Source organism: Sturnira hondurensis, unplaced genomic scaffold, assembly GCF_014824575.4.
Source record: "Sturnira hondurensis isolate 20B ecotype Veracruz unplaced genomic scaffold, ASM1482457v3 Scaffold0014854, whole genome shotgun sequence".
Lineage (NCBI taxonomy): Eukaryota > Metazoa > Chordata > Mammalia > Chiroptera > Phyllostomidae > Sturnira > Sturnira hondurensis.
Genome location: NW_028087485.1, coordinates 9,634,708 through 9,660,031, shown reverse-complemented (window position 1 = coordinate 9,660,031; position 25,324 = coordinate 9,634,708). Strand labels below are relative to the sequence as shown.

At 56.3% G+C, this 25,324-nt stretch overlaps 1 protein-coding gene across 5 annotated transcripts in view; it reads right to left on the bottom strand.

Annotated features, from left to right (window-relative positions):
* The window catches only part of SH3PXD2A (SH3 and PX domains 2A), a 225,695-nt gene that overhangs the window by 49,866 nt on the left and 150,505 nt on the right, over nt 1-25,324 (bottom strand). For 4 of the 5 annotated variants that reach the window (XM_037064009.1, XM_037064012.1, XM_037064011.1 and 1 more), the window contains 2 exons: nt 13,817-13,861; nt 7,052-7,183 (listed from right to left, as the gene is read on the bottom strand). In XM_037064009.1, the coding sequence (XP_036919904.1) occupies nt 7,052-7,183; nt 13,817-13,861 (177 nt within the window). The remainder of the gene's footprint in view (nt 1-7,051; nt 7,184-13,816; nt 13,862-25,324) is intronic. The other variant, XM_037064010.1, reaches the window with a different exon arrangement.

The window sequence follows — 25,324 nt, the reverse complement described above, 5'->3', positions numbered from 1 at the left end:
GGTAGTGGCCCTTATACCTCGAACAACGTGCCTTGGCCTGGTACCACCTGGCCTCTCCTCCTGCTCTGCCCTCACTCACCCTCTCTGTCCCCCAGACCCGCTGCCCCCAGTTCTCCCTCCGTCCACCAGACTCCATGCAACTCAGCTTTCCTGGCACCTCTTCAGAGAGGCCTGTCCCAGCCACACTCCATCCACCCCTGCCCCCCTGCGTGTTTGCTGTCAGCACTCTGTTTGTCTCCTGCATTGCATTCTCAAAATCTACCATTACTTTCCCAGTTCCCTCGTGACTGGCTGTCCCTACATGGGAGCCCAGAGAGGGTGGGGTTTTGTTCAAAGGTCTCCAGCAATTCCAGGCCCTGGCCTGGCACGTAGTCAACTACCGCACTGGATTTAGCGACAACGGATCACCTGGAGACTGGCCTTGCTGGGGTCTGAGCATGGTGTGGTCCAACCGGTCTCCTGGCGTTCTGACCCAGGAAAGCGCCACTTGGGGGGTGCTCGTGAACAGACTCAGTGAAGACGTGTCTGCCCCCCAAAAGGGAAGGCGGCTAGGTGTTGCCCTGGGGCCGAGGCTAGGATGAGCCCTCTGGCACTTCCGCTAGATTTCCAAAGTCACCACTGTGCCGGTTTTTTTCCCCCCCTCAGAAATAACTGGCCAAGGAAAATGGCCTTGGAGGAGTTTGGGACAGGACTGGTCCCCAAAGCCAATATGAAGTCAGAGTGACTGACCACTCACTCCACTTGCTTAAACTGGGCAGGTGGAGACAAGGCAGAGGGCATGCCTGGAGCCCACTGCCCCACCACGCCACCTGGCAGCTGGCTTCAGGCAGGTGGCTGGCAGTGCTCAGTGCCGACAAGCCCTTGAACACCCCCTAACAACAGCCCATGAAGATCCGGCTGAAGGAAAGAGAGATTTTTGGTCCCCGGACACATCTCCCCTGCCACCTTCCTCCCCCAGCCAGGATCCCTGCTTCAAAGTGCCACTATTCTGAGGTCCTGTCGCCCTGCCTTCCATAGCTCCACCCACATCTGCCCAGCCCCCACTGTCTCCATCAGCACACACTGCTTGAGGCAACCATATACCTGCCTTGCTGTCTCAGCCCCAGCAGGCCCAGCCCTCTACCCAGCCCTCCACCCACCAAATTCCCTCCCCTCTCTGCCACCCTAACCCTCCTCTCTCCAGGTCCCAGCTCGATGCCTCCAACTCCTGCACGTAGCCCTCTCCAACGACACCTGCTTCTGCTCCTGGCTCTGTGCTCTGTGGCCCTCTCCCTTCCAGCCGGCTCTGTGAAGTGGACAACAAGTGCACAGCAAAGACTCTCTTGGGCCAGAATGGACTTTGGAATTGCTCACTAGGCTGATACAGCAGGAACACACGTGTGCCCCACTTAGATGTTGTCAGAGAGGCCTTCTGACACCAAGGCCTTCTGATGGCTGAACAGGACCTCGTGGGGGCCAGTCTTCCCACATCGGAAAGGGCCGGCTCATCAGAACCAAAGTCTTCAACGGCTGATGCGGAGTCTGGAGTGTTAGTTCACTTCTCTGCAATGCAGATTGCAATAAAACCACCTTTCCAGAAATAGCCTATCCTGTCTTTACTGGGACATCTCTTTCGGGGGGTCCTGGGTGGTCTGAATTAGCAAGCAGGTGGCTCCTCGGTGAGCACATAAACTAGGCAAAAGCACAGCAGACACACAGGAGGCCACTTGAGACAACAGGGACTGCACAGGACCACCCCAGTCTCCCCTCACAGTCCAGCCCTTCAGTGCCCAGAACGCTCACAACCAGAGTTTCAGTCCCACACGAGGAGGGGGCTGATGCGGGTGCACCCAGTCCACATAAAGCCTGATAGAGGAGGTGTTTGAGAACTGGGAAATGAATGCTGTGTGTAGCATACTTCTCCCTTCCAAAGAGCCCATGTAGAACCAGTTCTAACACTGTTCATGAAAGTAAATATCTAAGTCACAGAAGAGACGTGTCCTCAATGTTAAGAAGATTCCAACACATAAAATACGTAGCTGAAGAATGCACTACCTTTTGACATCACAAAATAATCCTTTGGACATACAGCTGAAACTTTATCAGCTTGTCTCAGTGATATAGACAGATGTCAAATAATGAATGGTTATATGTATGTATATTTTAAAGGGCACATAGTATGTATCACTGCCCCCTTATACTTCTAAGGAAACAGAAATTAAGTGATTCCAACTTACAGCATATAAACCTAGTTTTCAGACTCCTGATTCTTGGTTCTCTCCACTATGTACACCACAGCAAAGTAAGCAAAACAGTCGCAGCTAACAGGTTTGGGGTACCTCACTCCCTCTGTATCTCCTTTCTTCAAAACCTGCTTTCCAACAGCTGCTGCTGAAGAAGTTGGCTAGGAAGCCACGTTTATACCCCATGGCACTTCTCCTGGACACAGCTGCCTAAGCCACGGCTGGACACCAGATCTAAGGTCTGCCAATTCACTGGCTGGCCAGGAACCAGTAGAATTCAAACATCAAGTTTTGAACTCAGAGAACCAGAGGTCATTGTCAGTTGGTTACCTCCACTGAGAAGTTACGCAGAGTCTAGTTCTGACAAACCCGAAGCAGCAGACCAGGCCACTGTTCCGAGTGAACAGGAAGAGAAGCAAGGCTGATCTGCAGCTAGACAAAATCCAAAGTTAGGTTGTAAACCCACGCGGTACCTGAGAGAGACAGAGGCAAGAGAAGCTGCTTTGGCCCGTGTGGACTTTCTGGTTCTCAGTTCCCAGGCCCCGTGAGGCTGGGATGGATTTCCCACCCTTGGGTTTAGTGAGATTTTCTTGCATTTTTTCAATAATCCTCAATAATCTTTTTAATAGCGAGCAAGTCTGACTGAATGTCTGTCCAAGGCTTTGTTTTCTCATCTGCACAGTTTCTAACCTGGATGGGCCAGTGGAGCCCCAAACTGCTGGCCAGCACCATGCTTTGGCCTTTGCTCCTAGAGCCATGTGCCTCCGGGGAAGCACAAGGGCTCCCAACATTATTACGCTGGTGCCAGGAGAGAAGCAAAGACTCAGAAAAGGAAAGGCAGGAAAAGAATGAGCATCTGTTGACTCATATCCGCACATCCTTCCTTGGCCCCTAGTCCTGAGAGAGAAACAATCCTGGAACGTTGCATGCAACTTTGCTCAACATAGAAATCAGAGCAACTGGGACCTTGCCATCACCACTCTGCCAGAACTTAGACCAGATTATGTCTTGCTCTGGCCGGGTAGCTCAGTTGGTTAGAGCATCATCCCAGTAGGCCAAGGTTGCGGGTTCAATCCCTGGTCAGGGCGCATACAAGAATTAACCAATGAATGTAGTAATAAGTGGAACAACAAGATGATGTTTCTCCCCCTGCCACCTTTCTCTCTCTCTCTCGCTCTAAAGCCAATAAAATAAAAAATAGAGCAGATTGTGCCTACTGCAAGGTGAAGCCAGTGTGGTCTTCGAGCCATAAGAACGTCCTACAAAGAAAGATCCCTGACCCCACTGTTTGTGTCAACAGGAGAGGGATTTCCAAATACAAGACAGCAAAGGCAGACACATGCTTGCTGGCTGGTGAAACTAACAAACCTACTGAATCTCCCCACCAGATTTGTCCCTAGTGGGGACAAAAGAACCCTTTCCTGGCTGGGCCCCAGGCCCACCGCTGGATCAAAAGATGCTTTCCCTGAAGCCACTCAGGTCTTGCTTGGACTGTCTCTGACTTCTGTCCACCTATGTCCCCTGGAATGGGCTTGTTCTCAGGGCTGAGTGCACATCCTCCGCCTCTCATCCTCTAGGCTATCCTCAAATCCAGAGAAACAGTGAACAACGTGACTTCCCACTACCTCTGAGCACCACGCAGGCTGGAAGGAGGGACACAGGGGAACCCTTCTGCAGTGACATTCCAGGGAGCCATGCGGTCATCTCCGCCAGCCCTTGTCTTGTTCTGACACGCAGCATCAGCTGCTCAGGGCTGACCCGACCCAGATCAGCCCACTCTCGCCCTCGCCCCGCACGGCCTCCTCAGAGGGGAGAGATCTCAGCTACTGGACTGTAGGGAAATGGCTTAAACGTCTAGCCTGTTCCTTTAGCCACAAAATGGTTAAAGTGCCTTCTACTTCACAGGGCCTTTCCACAACTGCAGTAAATGGTACATGCGAAGTGCGTGGCCTGAAACCTGGTCTTTACTCTTTACCGGCTCTCAGTTGTCCTTCAGACCCATCCCTCTTCAGACCAGTAAGATTAGAGAGTGCTGGCAGAACCACGGCTCCCAAGTGCTCGGTGGCCAAGGTACCGGGCAGAGGGCTCTGATCAGCAGGTGAAGCCGCAGGTGGCTGGATCCCTCTGCGGACACTCTACTCAGGGGACTTCCAGCCCAGCAAACAGGGGACTCGGGCAAAGTCCTAGCTCCCAGTGAGCAAGCTGAGGCCCTGGGGGTGTGTGTGAGGGGGCAGGACTGGTGCAAACTGGAACCGCCGTCCTAACAATTTGAGTGGAAATGGCTCTACACACTCACCAAGTCCCAAGGTCAAAGGCATCACAATTGGGTCTTTGTTTCAGACTTCGAAAGCCTCCCTCACCACTCCTTCCAAAGCCAGCTTGCAGGATGCACAACACCCCTCCCCCCCATCAGACGTCCAGCTTCCTTGAACTGGGAAGCCGCACACCCCGGGATCTGTAGTTTGGCCCTCTTCCCTTCTCCCTTCCACCCACTGAGCTTCTCTGGTTAAGCCGGTTGTACAGTCCAGGCCTCCTGGTTTTTAAGGACAACAGATAATGTGGGTTTGCACAGTAAACATAGCACGGCAAGGTCCCTGTGCAAACATCTGTGCTAAGCAGCCGTCTCCACCAAGGGTAAAGGTACAAAACCCAGAGAAGGGGAAAAGCCACGTTCTGGAAGGCTCTCCCAACCTGACACCCAGCCATGGAATTCAGACCTGGGACAGGGCTCAGAGAGGTCATCTTCAATTTTCAGAAGGGACAACTAAGGTGCAGAGGGCTTAAGGGACTTGAACCACTTGCCAGCAGGTGGTGGGCTGCACCGTGCTTCTAGGGACAGAGCTCCCTGAGAGGGTCGGTGTGCCAGACAGGGCTGCTCAGGTCGTCAGGCAGACTGAGCCCCTCAAATAGCCACCCGACTCTTCAGAAGAGTAGGCCCCTCTATGCCTCCTCCAGGCCTAACCCAGAACCCCCACTTTGTCCACCCTCTTCCTCTCTGCTCTGGAGAAGGACTCTTTGTGTTCCCAGGGTGTTGGATGTGGGCTGGGACGGCAGAAGACACACCCGTCCCGGGGAACCAGGGAGCAGTCTCCCGTACAGCAGGCTGACTTCCTTTTGTTCGGGGTCTGGTCATGAGCCATCCCAGCTAGTGGCTGGTACCTACTCCTCTGGTAGCTCCAAGGCAGTGAGGTGGCAGAAGGGTCCCTAAGCCAGAACTCTACTTCTGAGCAGACTTGACCTTATACGGAGAAGTGGGCCTGCCTTTCTTTGGAGCAAGCTCCAAAACAAACATCTCTCCTTCCTCAGCTGGTGTCTCCAATTCCACCAGTACAGATCCCCTCCTTCGGGTGGTTAGGGTTTCCAGAGCCAGGTCCCTATGACAATGCAGCTTCCCTGGGGTGGAGGGTGGGGGAAGGGAGGGAGGACTGGTACTGGGACAAAGGCTGAAGGCAGAACTGCAGAAAGGAGACCCATGGGGGCACCTGGGGTGAGAGGCCCAGGCTTTACACTAGAGAGTGGCTGTTGGAGGTGACTCCAGGCCCAAAGGCAGAGCCCGACCTCTCTGTGAAGGGAACGAACGGGCTTCGAAGACCCCAAGCCCAGGAGGAGCCAGGAGTCAGGTCTGTGTTAGCATCACAGCCTAAGTGTCCCTCCCCTAGGAGGCCCTCGGGGATTTTCTTAGCATCCCCACAGCTACTTGCTGCCCACAAGCAGGGGACTCAGGGACCCAGGAACATTCCTGTTCTGTTCTGCTTTTGACCTCAGATGACTCAGCCCCTTCAACTTTTCTGCGTGTCAGTTAATCTACAGAATGGGTACAGCCATCCCTTGGTCTGCCTTCCTTTCAGAGCTCAGAATACTGGAAGGGAAGTGAGTGGGACAGAAGAAGGGGAATAGGCCCCTCCCCCAGGACCATCCTCCAAGCCCATCCCAGAGAAGCTCCCAGGCATGCCCCTTCCCGTGCAGCAAACCGAAACCAAAACAGAGCCAATTCAAGCCAGCAGACCCCGGGCAAGCTGCTGGAGAACATCCTGGGCCAGTCGTCCTGGCCCTGCTGGGGGCCACGCAGGCCTGCCCCTCATACTGGCCTCCGCTCTCCACCTACACAGACTCCTGTGCCCAGGGCACTGAGGTGCTTCAGTCTGCTGGGCAAAGGCCTGGGGACCAGCAGCCCCCTGAATGGCCTCAGTCAAGACAAAGCCTCAGCTCCCAGTGACAGGGAGGCTGCTGCAGGACCCCCCTGGCCCCAGGACCTGGCCTCACCCCCCCTGTCTGGGCCCTCTTCCCAGGTCCTGGCAGCCTTCAGCTCAGCAGGAGGCAGTCAGCTCACTGTTCAGACACAAGCCAACCCCCACAGGCCAGGCCCTTCCTCAGACCACACGCCAGGGGCCTGAGGACCCTGGACCCCACAGTGACGTCACAGCCAGCCTGCCTTCCCCCAGCCCTGCTTGGACCCTGGCTGCTAATGTGACCCTATGGGGCAAGCTGCTGTTGGGTGTCCCTGAGCTGGGAGCTGCCTTCCCCAGGGGCCTCAAAGGACTCAGAGACCCCGAGTGTGGGCTGGACAGTGACACCCATGCTGCCACCCCAGCCTTGCAGTAACGCAGGCCGGTTAATCACCCCGAGCGGTGGAGACATTCTTCCACCACCAGGCAAACTGCTGGCCTGCAGCCCAAACCAACAGGGGAAACTTCAGCCTCCTCAGCCCTCTCCCTGCCAGATGGAAATAACGTATAGCTGCAGAGGTGGGGGAGGAGGAAGGGAACAAAAACCAGCCGTCCATCCAAGGAGCCGGGCTGGAGCCCCGAGTGGCCATCCGGGACACTCACCGCTTTCGTTCTTCTCAATGACATCCACCACCTCCCCGGCCTGGAGGCTCAGCTCTGAGTTCTCCTGCTTCTTATAGTTGGACACCACCACATACTGTTCCAGGATCATGGGCTCGGCACTGGTGTCGGCACCTGGCGAGGGCAGAAAGCATGCGGTGAGCCAGCGGCCAGCCATGGCCCCGCGGCCGGGGCGCCCCCTGTCCATCGGCCTCGGGGGAGGCTGCTCTGTCGCCAGCGCCGCTCCGAGGGGCTGCCCGCAGCCAGGGTTCGCGGCTCACTGGGCCCCAGGGACAGGCCATATAGCAAGGCCCCGCACCGGCCCGCTGCACCGCGGGGGCCGGGGGACATGGGGAGCCAGGGAGCAGAGGGAGGGTGTGGGCAGGAGAGAGACAGACAGAGAGAGGAAACTCAGAGGAAAAGCCTGCTGCTGAGAAGAGATAGTCACAGCCCAGCACGAGGGAGGCAGGGGAGAGGCCTGGGGCGGACGTGGTCTCTCCAGACCCCTCGGCGACAGGGGTGTGAGGGGAGGGCTGCGGGTGGGCGGCCCATGAGGGCTGAGGCCAGAGCAGAGGAGAGAGAGAAAGGCAAGGCGAGGAGGAGGGCTCCTGCCTCTCCCCCAAGCCCCGTAAACCCAGAGAAAGAGTCAGCAGTCCTCCCCTCAGGAGGGAGAGGGAGAGAGCGGGAGAGACTGTCTCCGCAGCCTGGGCCCAGGCGAGAAGTCAAGAAGGTTTGAGGCCGCCAATCACTGGGGTTTACTTGCAACCCTTAAATAGAAACACATGAGACCCATCGAATGAGGAGCCGGGGGTGGAGGCAGGGGAGGGGGAGGAGGGCCGAGACTGTTTACTTGAAACCCAAGAAGAAAGCCAGCGGCAGGCCAGCCCAGCTCGCACCCCCGCTCCTGCAACTTTTCCTCAAGTTCGGCTCCTTGCCTGCCCCTTGGGCTCAGTAGGGTGCTGCCACCGAGCCCAGGGCCTGGCACACACGGAGCAGCCTCAGGCCAGCTCTCCCAGACCCCATTCTGGAGGGGGCCCTGGCCCAGCTGCTGCCCACTGGCTACCGGGAGACTGACTCAGTCTCCCTCTGCCTTTACCCCTTGGGGTGTATGGTCAGGGTTCTAGGGGCCTGCAGCGGCCCTTTTCTGGCAGTTTCACGGAGCTTGAGGGGTCAAGAGGTGGGACTTAACAGGAGGGCAGGCTCCCAAAGAGCAGGCAAGTTCTCTGTCCTCCTCAGCCACGGGACCAGTGCAACATTCGTTAAGCAAGCACCGAACTAGAAGGTGGACAGACTGTCTGCCCATCTCAGTTCACTGGCTGTGTGGCACTGAACATGCTGCTTAAACCTCTCTGCGCTTCACTATTACCATCACCACCACCACCACCATCACTAGGGGGGAGGTGGGGAAAAAACACCAGAGACATTACATGCCCTGCAAGGAGCTCAAAGGATCCACAAGCCAGAGTCCCATGGGTCACTTCCCACAGGAGGCCCTCCCAGACCAAAAGGAATTCCTAGTGCCCTTCTCAGACTAAGCCTCTCCTACTCTACACATCTGCCAATCTCCTGGAAGCGGTGGGCTTCACACCACCCGTCTGGATACAGAAACATCTAGAGGGCTCCCAGGTTCCACGTGGTCCCCTTGGCCTGCAGCCACACTCCCTGTATGTGTGACTTGGCCAGTGTTCTGTGCAGGCTCGGACACTGGCCCCTGTTACCCTAACAACAGCCTTCTTAGCATCCCATCGCCCAAAAGACAGCTCAGGGGCCCCGAGAAGCCCAGAGGCCGGTCCCGGCTCACGGAGCTGCTAAGGGATGAACCAAGTTCTCTGTGTTTTAGGTTCAAGCCCATCTCTTTGGATTTCAGAACGGCCTGCTTTCTGTTTTCAGACACCCCATCTTTCTAGCACAGCAATCTTCGACTCAGTCCCACAAAACCGCTGGGGTCACCTTTAAAGAGTAGAGCTGCCTGGGCCCCACCCCTAGAGATCCAGATTCAATTGTTCTGGGGTGTGATTTAGACACCCCACCTTCCCCTGTGGATCTTGCTTACAGCTGGGGCGGGTGGGGGGGGGGGAGCGGGAGCCGGAGAAGCACTACTTAGATCTCAGGGCCTCTCCTCCATGGCCGAGGATCTATCCAACCTAGGGCGGGGGCGACAAGGGGGAAAGAAACCCACTAACCCTGGCAGTTGTCTCCCACCAGGTATGGACTCCGCAAATCCAGCTCAGCCCCCCTTGCAGATGCAGGAGGGGCCCTATCCCAGCTGAGACCCACCGCGGGGACGTGCACGCGCATAGCCCAGGATGGCATTTCGGGCAGAAGAGTGACCCACAGCAGGGCAGCAGGGCTCTGCACTCAGGCATGGCCAGCGCTGCCCCGACCCCTGCCTGCCAGCAGGACAGTCGCAGCGCTGACAGAAGCTGCCTCCTGCTGGGCCCCTGGGGGACCATTGGTGCTTCTGTGGCCAAGAGCCCTTGCTATGTGCACCCAGCACGGACGGGAGCGGCCTTTCCACTTTATGGGGAAGGAAAGCTCAAGATACAAACAGGAGTTCCCCAGCAGTAGGTTAGACGGCTTCCAAGTCCTGGGAGCCCCTGGGTTACCCCCCAAAATGAACCGCAAGCCTCATCAGTGCTCACTCGTGGGCAGCACTACACCAAGTGCCGACCGCACCACCACGCTGTCTGGATTGGTCCTCCGAACAACCCTTTGTGGTGGATCTTGTTTCAGCCCCATTTGATACATGGGCAGACTGAGGCTCGTGAGAGAAAGGGATTTTCCTAAGGTCATATGGCTGGGATTGAACCCAAGCCCAACCAACACTGGAGCTCTGAACGTCTGCACTGTGCCTGGCCCACAGAGCGAGCCTCTGATCCCTGGTTTCCAAGGAGGGACCCTGATTTATCCTACCCCCGGGCACCTGGCACACAGTTGGTGCTAAGAAAGACTGGAATGTGGGTTCCTTGTTGACTCTTGCCACATTGATTGACCAGACCCCGGTGCCCATGGTTGGCACTGTTTGTAAAACCAATAAACGGGCAGGCAGATGAATAAAGTGACTTAAGGGTTTGTTTTGAGCCGACACAGACAAACCAGCTAGAGCCTCACTTCTGAACTGTGGGAAAACCAGACAACTAAACCGCGGAACTGAGAAAGGGGAGGCGGGAAACAGAGGCACAGAGGAGCAAGGGGCCAGACACTGCCAGAGAGGACAGGCAGGGGTATTGGGGAGCGGAGAGACATCGGCTCATTGCAATCCAAGCCAAGGAAATCTGAGACATGATTTCAAAGAGGGGAAAAATCTACATACTCTTCCCCTCAGCCCCTCAGAATATTGGCCTGGGCCTGAAGACCAGCTCTCCGGGACGCAGGTAGAAAAGTTAAAGCATTGTTCTTCCAGAGCACAGAAGACAGGCGGTGGCACTTCTGGGAGGCGACTCCAAAGGCTGGGCGATGGACAGATGGACACACAGACACTCCGCCCTCCTGGCTGCCCTCCCCTCCCCCAGCACATGCAGGCTCCCAGCTTGCTCACTCTGGCATCCACCCCTAAGGGTGTTGCCTGCCCAGGGTGGCCCTGGTGGGTGTGAGCTGGGAGCAGGTATCTGGATGAGAAACCACTCGGCGGGTGGGCGGGCGGGCCGGTGGGTGATGTCATCCGTCAGAGGCTGGGTCCCCTCCCAGCCAAGGCCTGGAAAATTAGGGGCTGAAGGAGTTGGCCCCAGGGAGGGGGAGAGGCAGGGGAGGGAGACTCCTGCCTTCCGATGGAAAGGGTTTGGCAGAGGCTTGGAGATGGGCTGGACCCTTCTGGGGAGGAGAGCTCCTCCCGGGGTGGAAGGGGGCTTTGTAAGAGTCTCATCCAGGATGGGCCCTGGTGCCTTCCTCAGAGCCCCTGGCTCTGCAGGGGCTCCGGCAGCTCCTGGGCTCTGCCCACCCTTGCTGCACACCTGCAGCTACCACCTGGATGGATCCCTGGCTCCTGCCCAGTCTTGGCTGCCAACTTAAACTTCTAAATGAGGCTTTTGCCAAGTCAGTCCCCTGCTCCAACACCTTCAGTGGCTCCCTGTGGCCTGTAGAATAAGGGCCAAATTCAAGTTCAGTTTTTCTTGACAATCTGAACTCCACAAGTTCCCTGTCACACCACCTTCCTATTCCAGGCAACGTCCGTCATTCCCCGAGTATGCCTCGGGCATTGCCCTGAGCCAGCCACACTGACCTCGCAGGTGTTTCCCTCCAAGCCTTTGCTGTAGCCGTTCCCCCTCCCAGCAGGCCTTCCTCTCTACCAACCCCCACGTCCCCCACCTGTCTCTGCTCTCCTGGAGCTGCCTGATCCTCTACCCGTACTCCCTGCTCCCGTGCTCACTGAATTCTCTGGGGGGCACTGTTGCCCACCAGACCACAGGCTTCAGACAAGAGTCTCCCTGATGAGAACAGGTGCCACAGGACACGGCACCGGACACAGCAATTGCCTGAGATGCTCGGTGCAAAAGCACATGGAGTCTGAGGGTCTGAGGGTCTGAGGTCCAGGCCTGCCCTGGCCCCACCAGCTCTGGGACCCTGGGGGCTGGGGAGCACTGAGCTCCTCCGAGTCTTAGCTTCCTCATCTGTAAACGGGAACAGCGACAGTACCTACCTCGCAGCAGCATTCCAAGCATGGTATGAGGTGATGGGGTTAGTGTTCTGTGTGAACTGTAATCAGGGTTTGCAAAGCAAATAGCAGGGGAAGTTCGGGGAGCAAGCAGGGGTTTAGGTTCCTCTGCAGCCTCCGAACCAGCAAGCATCGCAAGGCAAGGGCCACAGGCACCAGGAGAGGGTGGCTGAGGTTGTGTCCCTGGAGCAGGACCCTCCTGGCAGGCAGCAGGCACCTGCCCTCTGGAGGGCCCCCAGGCCCGCTCTGGGGGGAGGGGTACCCGGCGAAGCAACCCGAAGGCCCTCACCTTCAAGGATCCCAGCATCGGCCCTCACCTCTGAGTTTCCTGTCTCATCAAACACTCCAACATCCCAGATGGGGAAACCAAGGCCCAGAAAGACCTGGTGATTCACCCAAGACTCCGACCCTAGACTCCTAGTCTGGCTGGTTCCCTTGGGTCCACTATGGCCTCCCCTCAGCCTCTCGCTCCCAACAGCTGGGTTCTTCCCGAGAAGCCAAACCCTGAGGTGGCCCCTGCCCCATGCCCCCCCCCACATTCTGTGACTGCCCCCCAAACTCTGGGCATCCCACCAAGGTCCCTCTATCCCTCACAACTGGTTCCTCCCAGGCCAGACTCAGCCTGCCGGCTTCTCCACAAGTCTTTGGACAGCCAGGCTATACGTTTGGTGAATAAAATGTATTGTTGTGGGCCAAGTGGGCTCTGGCTCACTGGCTCGAGGAGAGGGGAAAAAGGGACAGGAGCCCAGCTATTAGCTCAGGCCCAGGCCCTCCTCAGAGGCAACACCAGAAGGAGGACTGCTAGGGCTGGGGGTCAGGCAAGGGGTCTGTCTTCCTGACTGCTGCCTCCTGCCCTGCCCCCCCTCAGAATGCTCATCTCCTAGTCCCTGCCCATGGCTGTGGTTGGGAGGGGCTCAGCCTGGGGCTCTGCTCCCCGGGGCAGGCCCAGCTCCCTCTGACCTCTGACCCTTTTGCCTTGTTCCCCAATCTCCAAGGCTGGACCCCTGCTTTCAGGTTTGGGCTGGGGAAATGGGGGAGGGGGGTCAGGTAGCACTCTCAGAAATGGAGGGGCTCATCCTGGCTGGTGTGGCTCAGTGGATTGAGCACTGGCCTGCAAACCAAAGGGTCACCAGTTCGATTCCCAGTCAGGGCACATGCCTGGGTTGTGGACCAGGTCCCCATTAGGGGGTGCACAAGAGGCAACCACACAGTGATGTTTCTCTCCCACTTTCTCCCTCCTTCCCCTTCTCTAAAAATAAATAGATAAAAATCTTTAAAAAAAAAAGAAGAAAAAAAACAAATGGAGGGGCTCCTGGAAATCCTATCATCTGCCTGCCACGATCTCCCTGTAGCAGCTGAGAACCCTGCTGTCCAGGTTTTTCTGCAATTGTCCAGGAAGTTCACAGACTAAAGGCAAGACCCTGACCCACGGCCCAGCTCTGCCCATAGAGACATAGGGCATAGGCCCATGTCTCTGGGGCCTACCCTGGGTCTGGGAAGCCCCCTGAAGCCAGAGGCAGCTCCTCGCTCTGCGCACCTGGGACATGGGGGTGGTGGCCTCCAGCACAGTCTCAGGACTCCCTACGCCCTGCTGCAGCCCCCTGCAGCACTCCAGTGCAGACCCCCTGGGACCCAGGCTTCTGCACTCTGCCTTGAGGTCACCGCCTGCCTGGAGGGAGATTAACAATGCTTGTGGCCCATTTCACAGGAGGGGCCAATTGAGTTCATTCTCCAAGAGGATGATAGGGACACACTGTGTGCCAGGCCCCCCATGAGGTGGCACGGTGACCACCTAGGGCAGCTAAATACCCCAGCCAAGGCAGTACAGCCCAGGACACAGCAGAGCTGGGATTCAAACCCACATGTTCCGGGTCTGGAGTGCATTTGTTTACACACTGAGCGGTGTGGTCACTGCCCATCAGAAGGCTCCAGGGCTGGATCTGAGACCTTTTTAAAAAGGGTCAAGAGACAGGCAGAGAGTATAGGCAGCAGAGGAGCAAGGGAAGGCAGAGAGGATGAGGGTGTGCTGACAAGTGGCCGGCAGCACCGGCTTCCACACACGGACGCCTGGGACGCACATGTTCACACACATGCACTCACATGCACACGGGCAGTACCTGTCACGTCCTTTTTGGGAGACTCAGCCCAGCTGGAGAGCCACACTTCCAAGTCCCCGAGAGCAAGCAGCAACAGGAGAGGAGAATCAGAGGAGAGAGAACCGTTAGGCAGGCAGGAGGTTCCCCGGGTGAGTGGCCAGTGGCGTGAGTGGCTTCGGGCACCAGTAGAGCCGCCAGCGGAAGGTGGGGGAGGGGAGGGGAGTGATTTCCTGGCTGTGGGCGGGCTGCTGGGCGTGGGCTGGAGTGATTACAGAGGCGCTGGGACAGGGCCGGCTAGGACAGGGATAATGAGGTGTCTGCCGAAACACAGGCGTCCTTTGGAGCTCAGAGAAGCCACACATCCTTGCTTGGAGCAGGGCCCGTGGGTTACTACTGCCCTGGAGAAGGCAGGCTGGACCTTCTCTCTGGCCATGTGGGTGGCTGGCCCCACAGGGCTTGGTGGCTTCAAGGGTCCTCACCAGGGCAGCAGGCTCAGCAGCAGAAACCTGGCGCTTTCAACATCAGGGTTGGAGAGCCCAAGGCCATCTCCCAGCTTAGGGCACCACCCCACGGGGCCTCGGTGTCTCCTCTAGCCCTTGCCCCAGCCCCGCACTCTGAGGAAGAAGGACAGGCCCTGCCTGGCAGAGTGGGAAAATGCCTCATTTCAGAGTCTCACACCTCAACTCCAACCCAGAAGGACAGGGACCTTCAGTGACCAGAGGAGGTGAGGGCCCTGTTCCAGGCTCAGAAGTCATGTCTGACCCGGGCCTCAGTTTCCTCATCTGAGAAATGAGGTTAAAAGTTGTCTTCTTGCTGAGAGAGAGAAGCGATGTCACAGCACCTCAAACAACCTATGACTGTGAGAGATGATGTAGTAACATTATGAGGTGGGAAGCTCTTAGCCTAAGCAACAGTGCGAACATTTCTAGAGGGTCAGCATGTAATAAACACCGACAGCCTGCTCCTGGTGGGCAGCTCTGTTACTCCCCAGGACAACCTCTTGATGTGGGTATGCGCTTCCCGGCCCCATTTCACAGCGGGTGGAACGCGAGTTCAGACGGGGCAGTAACCAGCCCAAGTTCCCGAAAGTACAGAGCGGCACAGCCAAAAATGGAACCTGGCCTGGGAACACCCCCGGGGGGGGGGGCGTTCTCTGCTGAACTTCTCACCCCCTCCCACGGGGCACAGCGCTGGCTGCAGTAGGGACACTGGGGAGGAGACACTGAGACGCAAGCTGAGACACAAACCCTTTGCACTGCCCAGACAGCACTGGCCAGGACCACTCCCTGACCCAGTGACAGACAGTAACCGTAATTACAAGAGCAGCAGACATTTACACTGCGTTAACTGCACACTGAGCGTCGTGCTGAGCACTTACGTCTAGTAACTCACTTGTTTTTCACAATAAACCTGCAACGATAAGGTATCCCCTCCACTTTACAGACGACAAAAACAAACTAGAGAGGTTGAGTAACCTGTCTGAGGCCGCACAGCTAATACAGTGTCTGCCTCTTGTGGGCACCTTGGTTTGCCCCCCACCATTTAAAGCACCTGACTCTTCCTTACTCAGCAAGCTGCCTTCCATCGGCAGGCTGGCTCCCACAGTTCACAGTCCTTACTGTAAACAGCACAGTGGGCCTCCGGTGGAGAGGTTTAGCAAGGCCTCTGGAGTCTGTCTGGATTTAAGATCTCTGGGGTCTGACCGTCTGGTTCCAAATCCAGGCTCTGCTCCTTTGAGGAAGTTACCCAACCTCTCTGAACTTGTTCCCCCACTTGTGAAAATCCAGATGAAACAAGACATTTACCTTCAAGGCTGCTGAGAGGACTAAAAGAGTGTGTGGTAAGTGCTTGGCACAGTGCCTAGTATACAGTCAGTGCTCAGTGACTGTTGGCCACCATCTCCCGTGAGCTTGGTTCAAGCAACAGTCACATTCCACACAGCTGCAAGGATGAGAACCAGGCGGTGCTCATACCGGATGCACCAAGAAAACGCTGGCCCCTGTCAGGTGGCTCCCCAAAGGTGACCCCAGACATCAGGTCAGTTGGAATGGCGGGGTAGAGAGATTCCAGGGGAATGCACCCAGAGACAAACACTCTGTGGCCAGAGCCTCCCACCGGCCTAGCAGCAGGAAGCCTCCTTATGCGGAAGGAGCTAGGCAGGGCCTGCTTCCATGCCCGGCAGGGCTGTGACTAGCTAGACGCACCTAGACCCTTGAAGGCTTTGGGCTGAGTTGGCCAAGTGGGCCTGAGTTCAGAGTGCAGGACTCCATCGCTCGCTGCCACATCTGGCTGGGGCTGTAACTTCCTGCTGTTTTATCCCAGGTGTGGCCAAATGGGCTGCTCCCCAGCAAGGCTGTGCCAGGCCCATCCCGACCCCATCTGGCCCCACCAAGCTAAGAGGTTACCCGCATCTCTCTCCATCTCTGCTGGCTTTGCTATTTTGCACACCTTCCTTTTGGGTTTTGTTTGGGTTCTTCAGAAGAAAACCTTCTGGGAAGTATGCACCCCTTTTGGTGAGCCAAGGGAAATTATTTGGCTTGGACCTGGAGAACCTAGGAAGACTTGTTCTGCTAGAATAGGAGTTGACAAATTTTCCTGTAAAGGGCCAGAGAGTCAGTATTTCAGGCTTTTTGAGCCACGTGGTCTCTATGGAGACTACTCAACCCTGTGAATGGGTGGTGTGCCAATAAAACTTTATTTACAAAACCATCCGGTGGGCTAGGCATGCCTAGTGGTTCGTCAACTCCTATGCTACAAGATGATGGCCATCTGAGAGGGAGAAGAACCCTCCCTAAAACCCTAGGAAAGAGAAGGGGAGACCCTTAGCCCACAAAGACTAAATGCTCACAAGGTCTTGGCTACAAGAATAATTTTTTCAAGAATCATTTTGAGCCCTGGCCAGTGTGGCTCAGTTGGTTGGGTGCCATCTTGCAAACTGAAAGGTCCCAGGTTCAATTCCCAGTCAGGGCACACACCTGGGTTGTGGGCTCGGCCCCCAGCCAGGGTGCTGCAAGAGGCAACCGATCGCTGTTTCTCTCTCATATCGATGTTTCACTCCCTCTATCCCTCCCTTCCCCTCTCTCTAGAACCAATAAAAACAAAAAGAATCATTTCAGAGGGTCTGATGCCCTTTGATCTTGGGTTTTGGGCATTTGGGCAGACAGTGGGGATGGACGGCAAACTGAACCCCTACTAAGTGCATAGCCTGAGCTCATGCCAACCCCCTTCACTCCCCATAAGCAGGCCTTCCCTTCTTGCTCCAAAGGAAAATGGGAAGCAAACCAGAAATGAGCCTGTCTTTTTAAAAGAAAGTCTTCTTAAATCATGATTTATTTCCCAGTCCCCTGGATCCACAGAATTAATCCAGTTCCACGGTTCCCACCCCCAGTTTTCCCTCTTTGGAGTGCCTTCTCTCCAACCCACCCGAGCAAGCTGTCTCCCAGGGTGGGAAGGGACCCCCTCAGCCTCATTACAATGAACAGAGACCCCTGGCCTAAAACACCCAGCCCTCGGCCAGGAGGCAGATGAGGTTGCTGGCTCAGGGTTGGGAAAATGGAAAGACAGAGAGATGGGGTGAAGGAGCAAGAGGCGGGCGCAGCCAAATGAGCAGCTGTGACTGACACGAACCAACTGCTTCCTGCCCTTCTGTTGTCTCTGCCTCCCTCTCCCCTGGTGCCAGAACCAAGGGCCCTCCAGAGCAGCGTGCCTGGTGGAAATCGAGGGGCCTAAGACTATGAAGCTGCACAACCGATCTTGCTGAGAACCAGCCATGTGAACCTAGGCAGGCGGCTTGACTTCTCCGGCATTCCGTGCTCACACCCGTGAGACCAAGCATTTGGGCCCATGGATCTCCAGGGTACTTCTCTGATGTTCTAGACTCTTCTAGCACACACCTGCTGATCCCCATAGTACAAGTGCTTCACAGCTGAGAAGAATCTTTCCAGAGAAACAGACTGCCTTGCCAGGGAAAACCATTTGAACACACGCTCAATATATGGGAACTCAAGTGAAAAAAGCAAATAATTCAGGAGGGACAGAGGACAGAAAACTGGAGCAAGAATTTTTTTTTTTAAACCTTGGTTCCTGTGCTTCCTTTTTTAGCTCAGATTCTGGGTGGTTAGCAAACATCTGAGCCGCTCCTCCTTCCGTAACATGAGGATGAAAACACCTCCCTTGTCTTCTTTGCAGGGTTCTTTTAAGAGTGAAATGGCCTAATGCCTGTGAAAGGTTTTGGAGTGGATGACAGGGGCAGAGCTGGTGACTAAGGCAGTGTGTGCCTAGGAGATAGGCGATGTGGAGACAGGGTCCCTCCACTGCCTGTCCCCCAAGTTCTTACGTCCCTGCCAAAGCCAGTCCTCTTGGCTTGCAAGACCTGCAAGAACCTAGGCCCAGAGAAAACCAGGTGCTTGAAGGTCCTGGCCAAATACAGTGACCTGAGGACACTTAGATGCGGAACCTGATTCTCGCCAGGTCCAGGTGATTGTAGGAAGTCAGAGCACAGTACTACAGGTAGGTGCCCATGACGCTCAGGCCACTTCCCCCAAATGCACATGCACCCAAGCAGCTCATTTAAAAACAAACAAAAACAACCCCCCACCTGCATAGTTAAGACTCTTATTAGTCCATTATAAAGTTTCTTTCATCTTTCAGTAACTCCAGAGCAGCGAGAACGCAGTTCCATTAACCCAAATCTAGTCTCAAACCATGTGTCCAGGAATCCTTCCCTCCCTAGTGTAACGCTAGTTCCATCCATCCAAACTAATAAATCCAGAGTGGGCTGCAGGCCCAGGTGGGAGAGACGGGAGTGAGAACAGCCAACAGCACAAAGTCCTCGGAGAATGAAAGCAAACCAAGGGCTCCGGGGACCAGGGCAGGGTCACCCTCCTTATCTACGCACGGCCCCTGCCCTGGACTCCAGGGAGGGGAGGGGAAGCAGAGACCCTGCCAGGGGCCCCGAATGGAATGAACACACCCTCACCCCCATCTTGTCCACACGCCTCCATTCTTCTGAGCACTCCAGACCCTTCCCTCTTTGGGAATCCTTTTGTTTTTACCTCACTATGGCCTTGAACTGGTTTCTGAAAATCTGCTATAGTCCAGTCTTTTCTCTTGTACAGCTCAGCTTTGCACAGGGCTGTTCTTAGGTTTCCCATAGAATCCACGTGTTTCTTTTCCTTTTTGACTAGGCCACCAGGAAACTCTGCCACCGCTGTCAGGCCATCGACGAATTAGGGCTGACAGCTGCTGGCCTGTGGTTTAAAGGTAGTGACAGGAGGAGCTCCTCCCCCACTGAGGACATGCCCTGCCGTCCAGGGGTGTCCAGCCTGCAGCCCATGGCCCGCATGTGGCCCAGGATGGCTATGAATACGGCCCAACACAAAATCATAAATTTACTTAAAACCTTTTTCTTTGCTCATCAGTTTTCATTTGTGTTTGTATATTTAATGTGTAGCCCAAGATAACTCTTCTTCTTCCTGCGTGGCCCAGAGACGCCCAAAGGGCAGACATGCTGCCGGTGAAGGTGCTGCGCTGCCGCAGGCCCACAGCAGCTCAGACCTTCACGGCAGCACCGCAAGGCTAAATGTCCGGGAGTCTGGCTGGCACGATGTGTCACTTCAGGGGCCTGAAACAGGTCATCTTGCTCAGAGCAGCAGGACAAGAGACGGAACAGGGAAAATGATAGAATGCCACCCAGGGAACGGATGGCCCGGGCTAAGATAGCTAAGGAAGCCAGTGAGCAGCTGTCTGACAGGACTTGCAGTCAAAGTCGCATGGGTGGAAGGGTGGAAGTCTGGAAGTGCGGGAGCTGGGGCTCGCACCAGCAATGCGACGCTGCTTCCTCCAGGCTGAGCCGCAGCCTCCAGCCTGTCCTGAATACTTAGGGCGGGAAACAACCATGGCCTTGCACTGGAGGGTGAGGGGTCAATACCTCGACAGCAGCAGCTCAGAGCCCTGGCCCTGCCTCCTAGGCAGGACTTGCTTCTGGGTGGGGGGTAATGTGGGGTCCCACTGTCACTTGGTTTAATGGTCTTATATCCCCCACTGGAAATCTTTAGTAATTTATGAATAAAAGGACCCATAAATAACATAGTTGGTCACAGAATTCTGAGCCAAATAGACGGAAGTACTGAAGAAGAAATGCAGTGAGGTTGAAATGTCTGGTGTGCATCACCTTAAAGACACAAGGCATTCCTAAGTAGGAAGACGGGCCATTGTTTGTTTCTATGTCTCCTCCTTCCCCAACACCTCTGGCTTCTTGGTGGTAACCCAAAGGCTGGAGGAAGCACGTGGGGACTCAGGACCAGAGAGGGGGAGAAATTTGCCTAAGATCACACAGCAGGCGAGTGGCAGGGCTCGGGCTTGAACAATGATACCAGTTCCCACTTTCTTAACATTCATGCTGGGCATTACACCAAACATTTAGTGAGTCCTATCTAATTTAACCCTTACAGCCTTCTGCGTTTTACGGATGTGGAAAGTGGGATCCAGGAAAGTTAAGGTTGTTCTCAAGGCCCCACGGCAAGGAAGAGATGGGCCAGGCTTGAGCCCAGGCAGGCTGGCCAGGAACTGGGAACAAAGGGGCCTAAAACAGGGAACTACGGTCTCTGGATGCCCCCTGGCCATTGGCCAAAGGAGGGTCATTTATTTCTGCTGGGCTTCTCTTTGTAAATGCAGCCATATTCCTACTTGTTTTGTTCTCAGTGAGAAGGGGCCTGCCTCCTTCCCCAGGAGCGGCCTTTCCCAGAATCCAGAGTCCACGTGGGGGCAGCCCAACCCGGGGTAGGAATGCACCGCTGACCCTCTGGCCACTTGGCTACTCAGTCAGGGAACAGTCAGTTTCCCTCACTCAGGTGGGGTGGGGTGGGGTGGGGTGGGGGCGGGGCTGAGCTGGGCCTGGAGCCACTGCACAGTCCCTGAGGGCCGGGGCCAGCAGAGACGAGCCCGCCTCAGTGGGGTAGGCAGAGTGGCCAAGGAAGCCTGGGGGGTTGTGCAGCTGCCTGGAGGGGTCTACACCAGCAGGGGGTGGTGGGCAGTTCTGCTGTCCTCCCTTGGCCAGCTGAAACGACCCGAAGCTCCCTGGTCAAGGACAGGTGCTGTGGTTAATCCAAGGCGGCGCGGGTGGTGGACAGAAGGGTGCTGAATAGGGAGGCTGCGGGGTTCTGAGCCTCCTCCACTCCCAGCAGCTGCTGCCTGACCCTGCAGCAGCCCCTGGGGTTGCAGCCTCCCCCTCAGTTCTCAGGTTCTCCCCTCTCCCCATGCTGGGGCGTTGGTATGCAAAGACGAGACAAACTCAACTCTGTTCAGAGTTCCAGGATCCCAGCCACTTCCTTCCCTGGAGTGGTCTGCCTTGGTGGTCCTCCCCCACTCACTGGGATATCCCCTAGCCAAAGCCCATAGCTGTGGGGACGAGGCAGCAGCAGAAACGGGCCAGTGAAGCAGGATGGAGTGAGAGCAGCTGTCTCCTGGCCCCCAGCTCTGCAGTCTGTTCCCCTCCCTGGCTGTCTCCACGAGAGCTGTGAGAGAGTGATGGAGTCAACAGCGATGGACTCAGGACCTAGCACGTCAGCACAGGGCCAGAGCGGGAGGAATGTCTCATGTTCTCAAGACTGGGCTCTTGCTATCAGATTATCAATACATCAACTGCTAACTATTTAATGTGCATCTATCACGTGCACAGCTTGGGGACCCTGCTATGACCCATGGACTCTCCCCCGTCTGTCTCCAAACTCTGGAGACAGGGCACAGACACGCACAGTCACAGACACTTTCCCAGGTGTTCCCGTCTGCACCGGGAGCCATGTAGGTTTGGGGAATCAACGTGCCTCCCTCTCCCCCCTTCCTGGCATTGCGGGGGCTGCCACTTGAGGCTGCTGGACAGACCGGAGGGCATGCCAAGGCCGGGCAGAGCGGCTGCGGTGGGGTGGGGGGTGCGGCAGGGCTGTGTCCTGCGGGCCTCGCATCTGTAACTGGGCCTGACTTGGGGGCAGGGCACACAATGCTTCAGCGGACATCGGGATGGGCACTGCCATCGACTGAACCCTGCCGGGGGTGGGAATGAGGGGCAGAGTGGAGGACGGCCCCCTTTTCAAGAGCTTTCCTCCTCTTGCCCTGGGAAGGATTTCTGTAATGTTCACGGACTGTGCCAACTGCCTCTAGAATGTTTGGTTAGGACTATAGTCCTAGCAAGTGTCTAGCACATAGTAGGTGCTTAATCAAAATCTGTTATGAGTCTCTCCAGCCAGATCTTAAGTTCCTTCGCAGTCTGAACGCTGTCAGCACCCTCACGGCACCTGAGCACAGGAGGGGGCGCCTGGTAAACCCTCAGTGGCTAATGGCAGGATGCACACGCACTGCACTCAGTCCCACTGGCTTCACGTGCAGACTGAGGCCCACTTACCCCACTAGGGGCGACCCTGGGTATTCTTCACACCAGGGCCCTGCACTCTCTTGGGTCCTGGTTTTGCCTGTTAAGCCACATACAGGCTGGGGTAGAGCCTGAGCCTAGCTCATGCAGGCCAGTGGCTCACGGTCAGGCCCCCGAGCCCAGTAGAACACCCCCAGAAGACTGCTGGCTTCCAGTGTCTGCTATAAAGCCTTCAAAGAGACTGAAAAAAGATTACCCATGACCAGTATGGCCTGTGGCAAGATGGATGTAGCAGGAAATGGGAGTCTAAGCAGGAACAACTGGCTTATCGATAGCGTCTGGTGGCAGCAGGGCTCAGCGTGTGCCGGGCGCCCCAGGGCCTCTCCTTGCCCCCATCCTGCCCCTGCTCAGTGTGGGCCAGGACCAATCCCCAGCGCCCTCAGATGCCACGTAAACACAGCAGTGTGGGCGCATGTGTGCACGCACACACACACGCACACCCCAATGCTTGGGAAATCCCCACATCTGGCTCTCACGTGACGGAGCTATGCCCAGAAGGCCGCAGCTGGGAGGGCCTGAAGGACAGGGAGGGTCAGGAGTGTGTGAGCTCCCTGGAGAACACAGAGTTAACCCTTTGGCACATGCTCGGGCCTCTACCTAATGCAGAGCTTCCACCTGGAGAGGAGCTGCAAAGAAGACCCAGTGCTCAGAGGGCCCTGTCCCAGCTGCCTCCCAAGTGGGAAGGGTGGGGCTTCATCTCTGGGTCCCCCTGGTCTTCACCTGTGATATGAAAGGGCTGTTCTTTCTGTGCTACTTCTGGTCCATCATCAACCCCTGGAGGGACCCACTGGCTGGAGATCCCTTCTTCACGGAGACCAGGTACTAGACACTGAGCACCTCCAGGTGCCAGGCATCTGGCCAGGGGCCCAAGGTGCTGCAGCCATTAAATCAGGACAGGTGCGCCTTTCATAGGCCAGGACCCCCAGGACACCTCTGGAAGGAGTCCTCCTAATAACAAGGAGAGGGCCTTGGGGCAAGTTCCTTCTGACCCAGGCATGTATATTCACTTTATACTTAGAGCTTTTAGAGCTTCAACCACGGTAGTGAAGGAATGGCCTTCTGTGATGGTATCTCTGAAACAGCACCATGGCCCAGAGCTCTGGGGAGTAGAGGACGGGCCTCAGCCCAGTTGAGGGGACGTGGCACGCTCGGTCAGCCAACACCAAGAGTGACCAGTTGCCCTCTGCACGCTGCTCTCTCTCTCCTCCGGGATGACTCACTTAACCTCAGAGACCCAGCGGTGCAAGCCTCACTCAACACCCTCTCTCACTCTGCCCCACCCCCATCACGGCGCCTGGGCACCGTGTACCATAACTGCTGTTCCCTCTCCTACCTCCCGGGCCTGATTGAGAGTCCCGAGGACAAGGACCTCACTGCATCCATCCCGTGTCCCCGAGCTCCCACTGCAGGGCCTGGTGAAGAGAAAGTGCTCAGACGTTGAGGGGACAGATTTATACAATGGCCACGACAGAGCGGCGAGGTCAGCGGTCCGTCTGGCAGAAACCATCTGACCCTAGCAGGGAAGTCTAGTACCAGGGTCCCTTCAGAAACTGGCGTCCTATCAACTCGGCCCTCCCGCCTCCAGGAGAGCAGCTCCTAGTGTGGACCGAGTCGTGGGCGTAGAGCAGGGACAGCAACTGAGGTCACGGAGACGCCGGGGACAGGGCCCTCTTACTCACAGCCCTGTGATGGAGTACGTGTGACAGCCAATGGAGGTGCTCTTGGAGTCATTAGGCTCCGGGGAGGAGGGGGCGTGGCGGGGGGCGGACAGACCAGAAGACAGAGCTGGGTCAAGGGGCGTTAAAATGTGCAAGGTGTCCTTGGGGGGCCGTTGCCAATGTACAAAGAGAGTCTTGGTTTGGCCTCCTGGCACTCGCCTGTCCTCACCATCGCTTTACAAGGACCTCACCCTCCTGCCAGGTACAGTTACGCATCCAACCCTGACCCGGATCCAACACTCCAGAGCCTAAGACGCTCCTTGGCCGAGCTGGGGAGACCTGGGATCATGGGAAAGGCAGCCCCCAGACACCTGCGGGGGCTTCTCCTGTGACACCACACCCAGGAGCCAGGAGCAACTTCGGGGGAGGAACACAGAGGTGGCGTCTCTGTCTTCCGGGCACAGGGGAGAGAAAGAACTCTGACAGGGCCCAGTGTTCTCGGGGTGAGACGCCAGGTCTAACGTTAACGAAACACATCTTTGCACCAGCTGCTGGGGTCACACGTGGCAGCGGCGAGATCCAGGGGGCAAAGCAGGAAGAGTCGGGGAAAACCACTCTTTTCCCTGCAAACATCTACGTTTTACTGAAACTTTGGAAAATTTTTCTTTGCCTTCACATTTCAAAAGTGACCAATTATAAAAACGCCACGAGCCAACTGAGTTACACACGCTACATTTCTATTTCTAAACAAAGTAACTTTAGATCAGAAAAAGGTGCTAAAACAATAAGTAATGCACATTCCCCCCAATCCTTGTTTTTCCATTGGCTTTGTCATTACTGGAAATGTTGCCTCCCTTGTCACATGTCTGTAAACCAAAAGCCGAAGTGAGAAACAAGTTATTCTTCTGGCTGAGGGCCACGGTGGGAAGGACGTCTTTGCTGGGCCGCAGTGTGGGTGTCTCCTCCCCCAGGAAGAAAATCTTATGGAAATAAAAGGCAGATGGAATCTTGTCAACCCCTCCTGACGAGGCGGAAGGGAGGCCTGTGGCTGGGTAGGCTCCTTCGATGGCCGTTCTCCGGGGCCCCCAATGCTGGGCCAGTATTCTCTGTCTTTTGGCAGGCCCCCCACTTGGGAGACAACCGAATGCATCTGGTGGGAACAGCCCTGTCTAGTTGCTGTCCATCACCGGGACTCTGCTCCTCCTGCTGCCTCACTGCCTGTCTTCCCTGAACACCACCACCACCCCATAGGGATGACCCATCAAAAATCCAACCCTGGTTTGATCTCAGAATGCCCGGGTTGGTGCCTGTCGAAACGCTATTTCCTGGCACTACCCCCCAGTGATGCCGATTCCGCAGGTCTGGACTGGGCCCAAGAGCCTGCATGTCCACGTGTGCCCCGGACCCGAAGCCCCCTCCAGGCTCTGCACACGCTGCTCCCTCCCA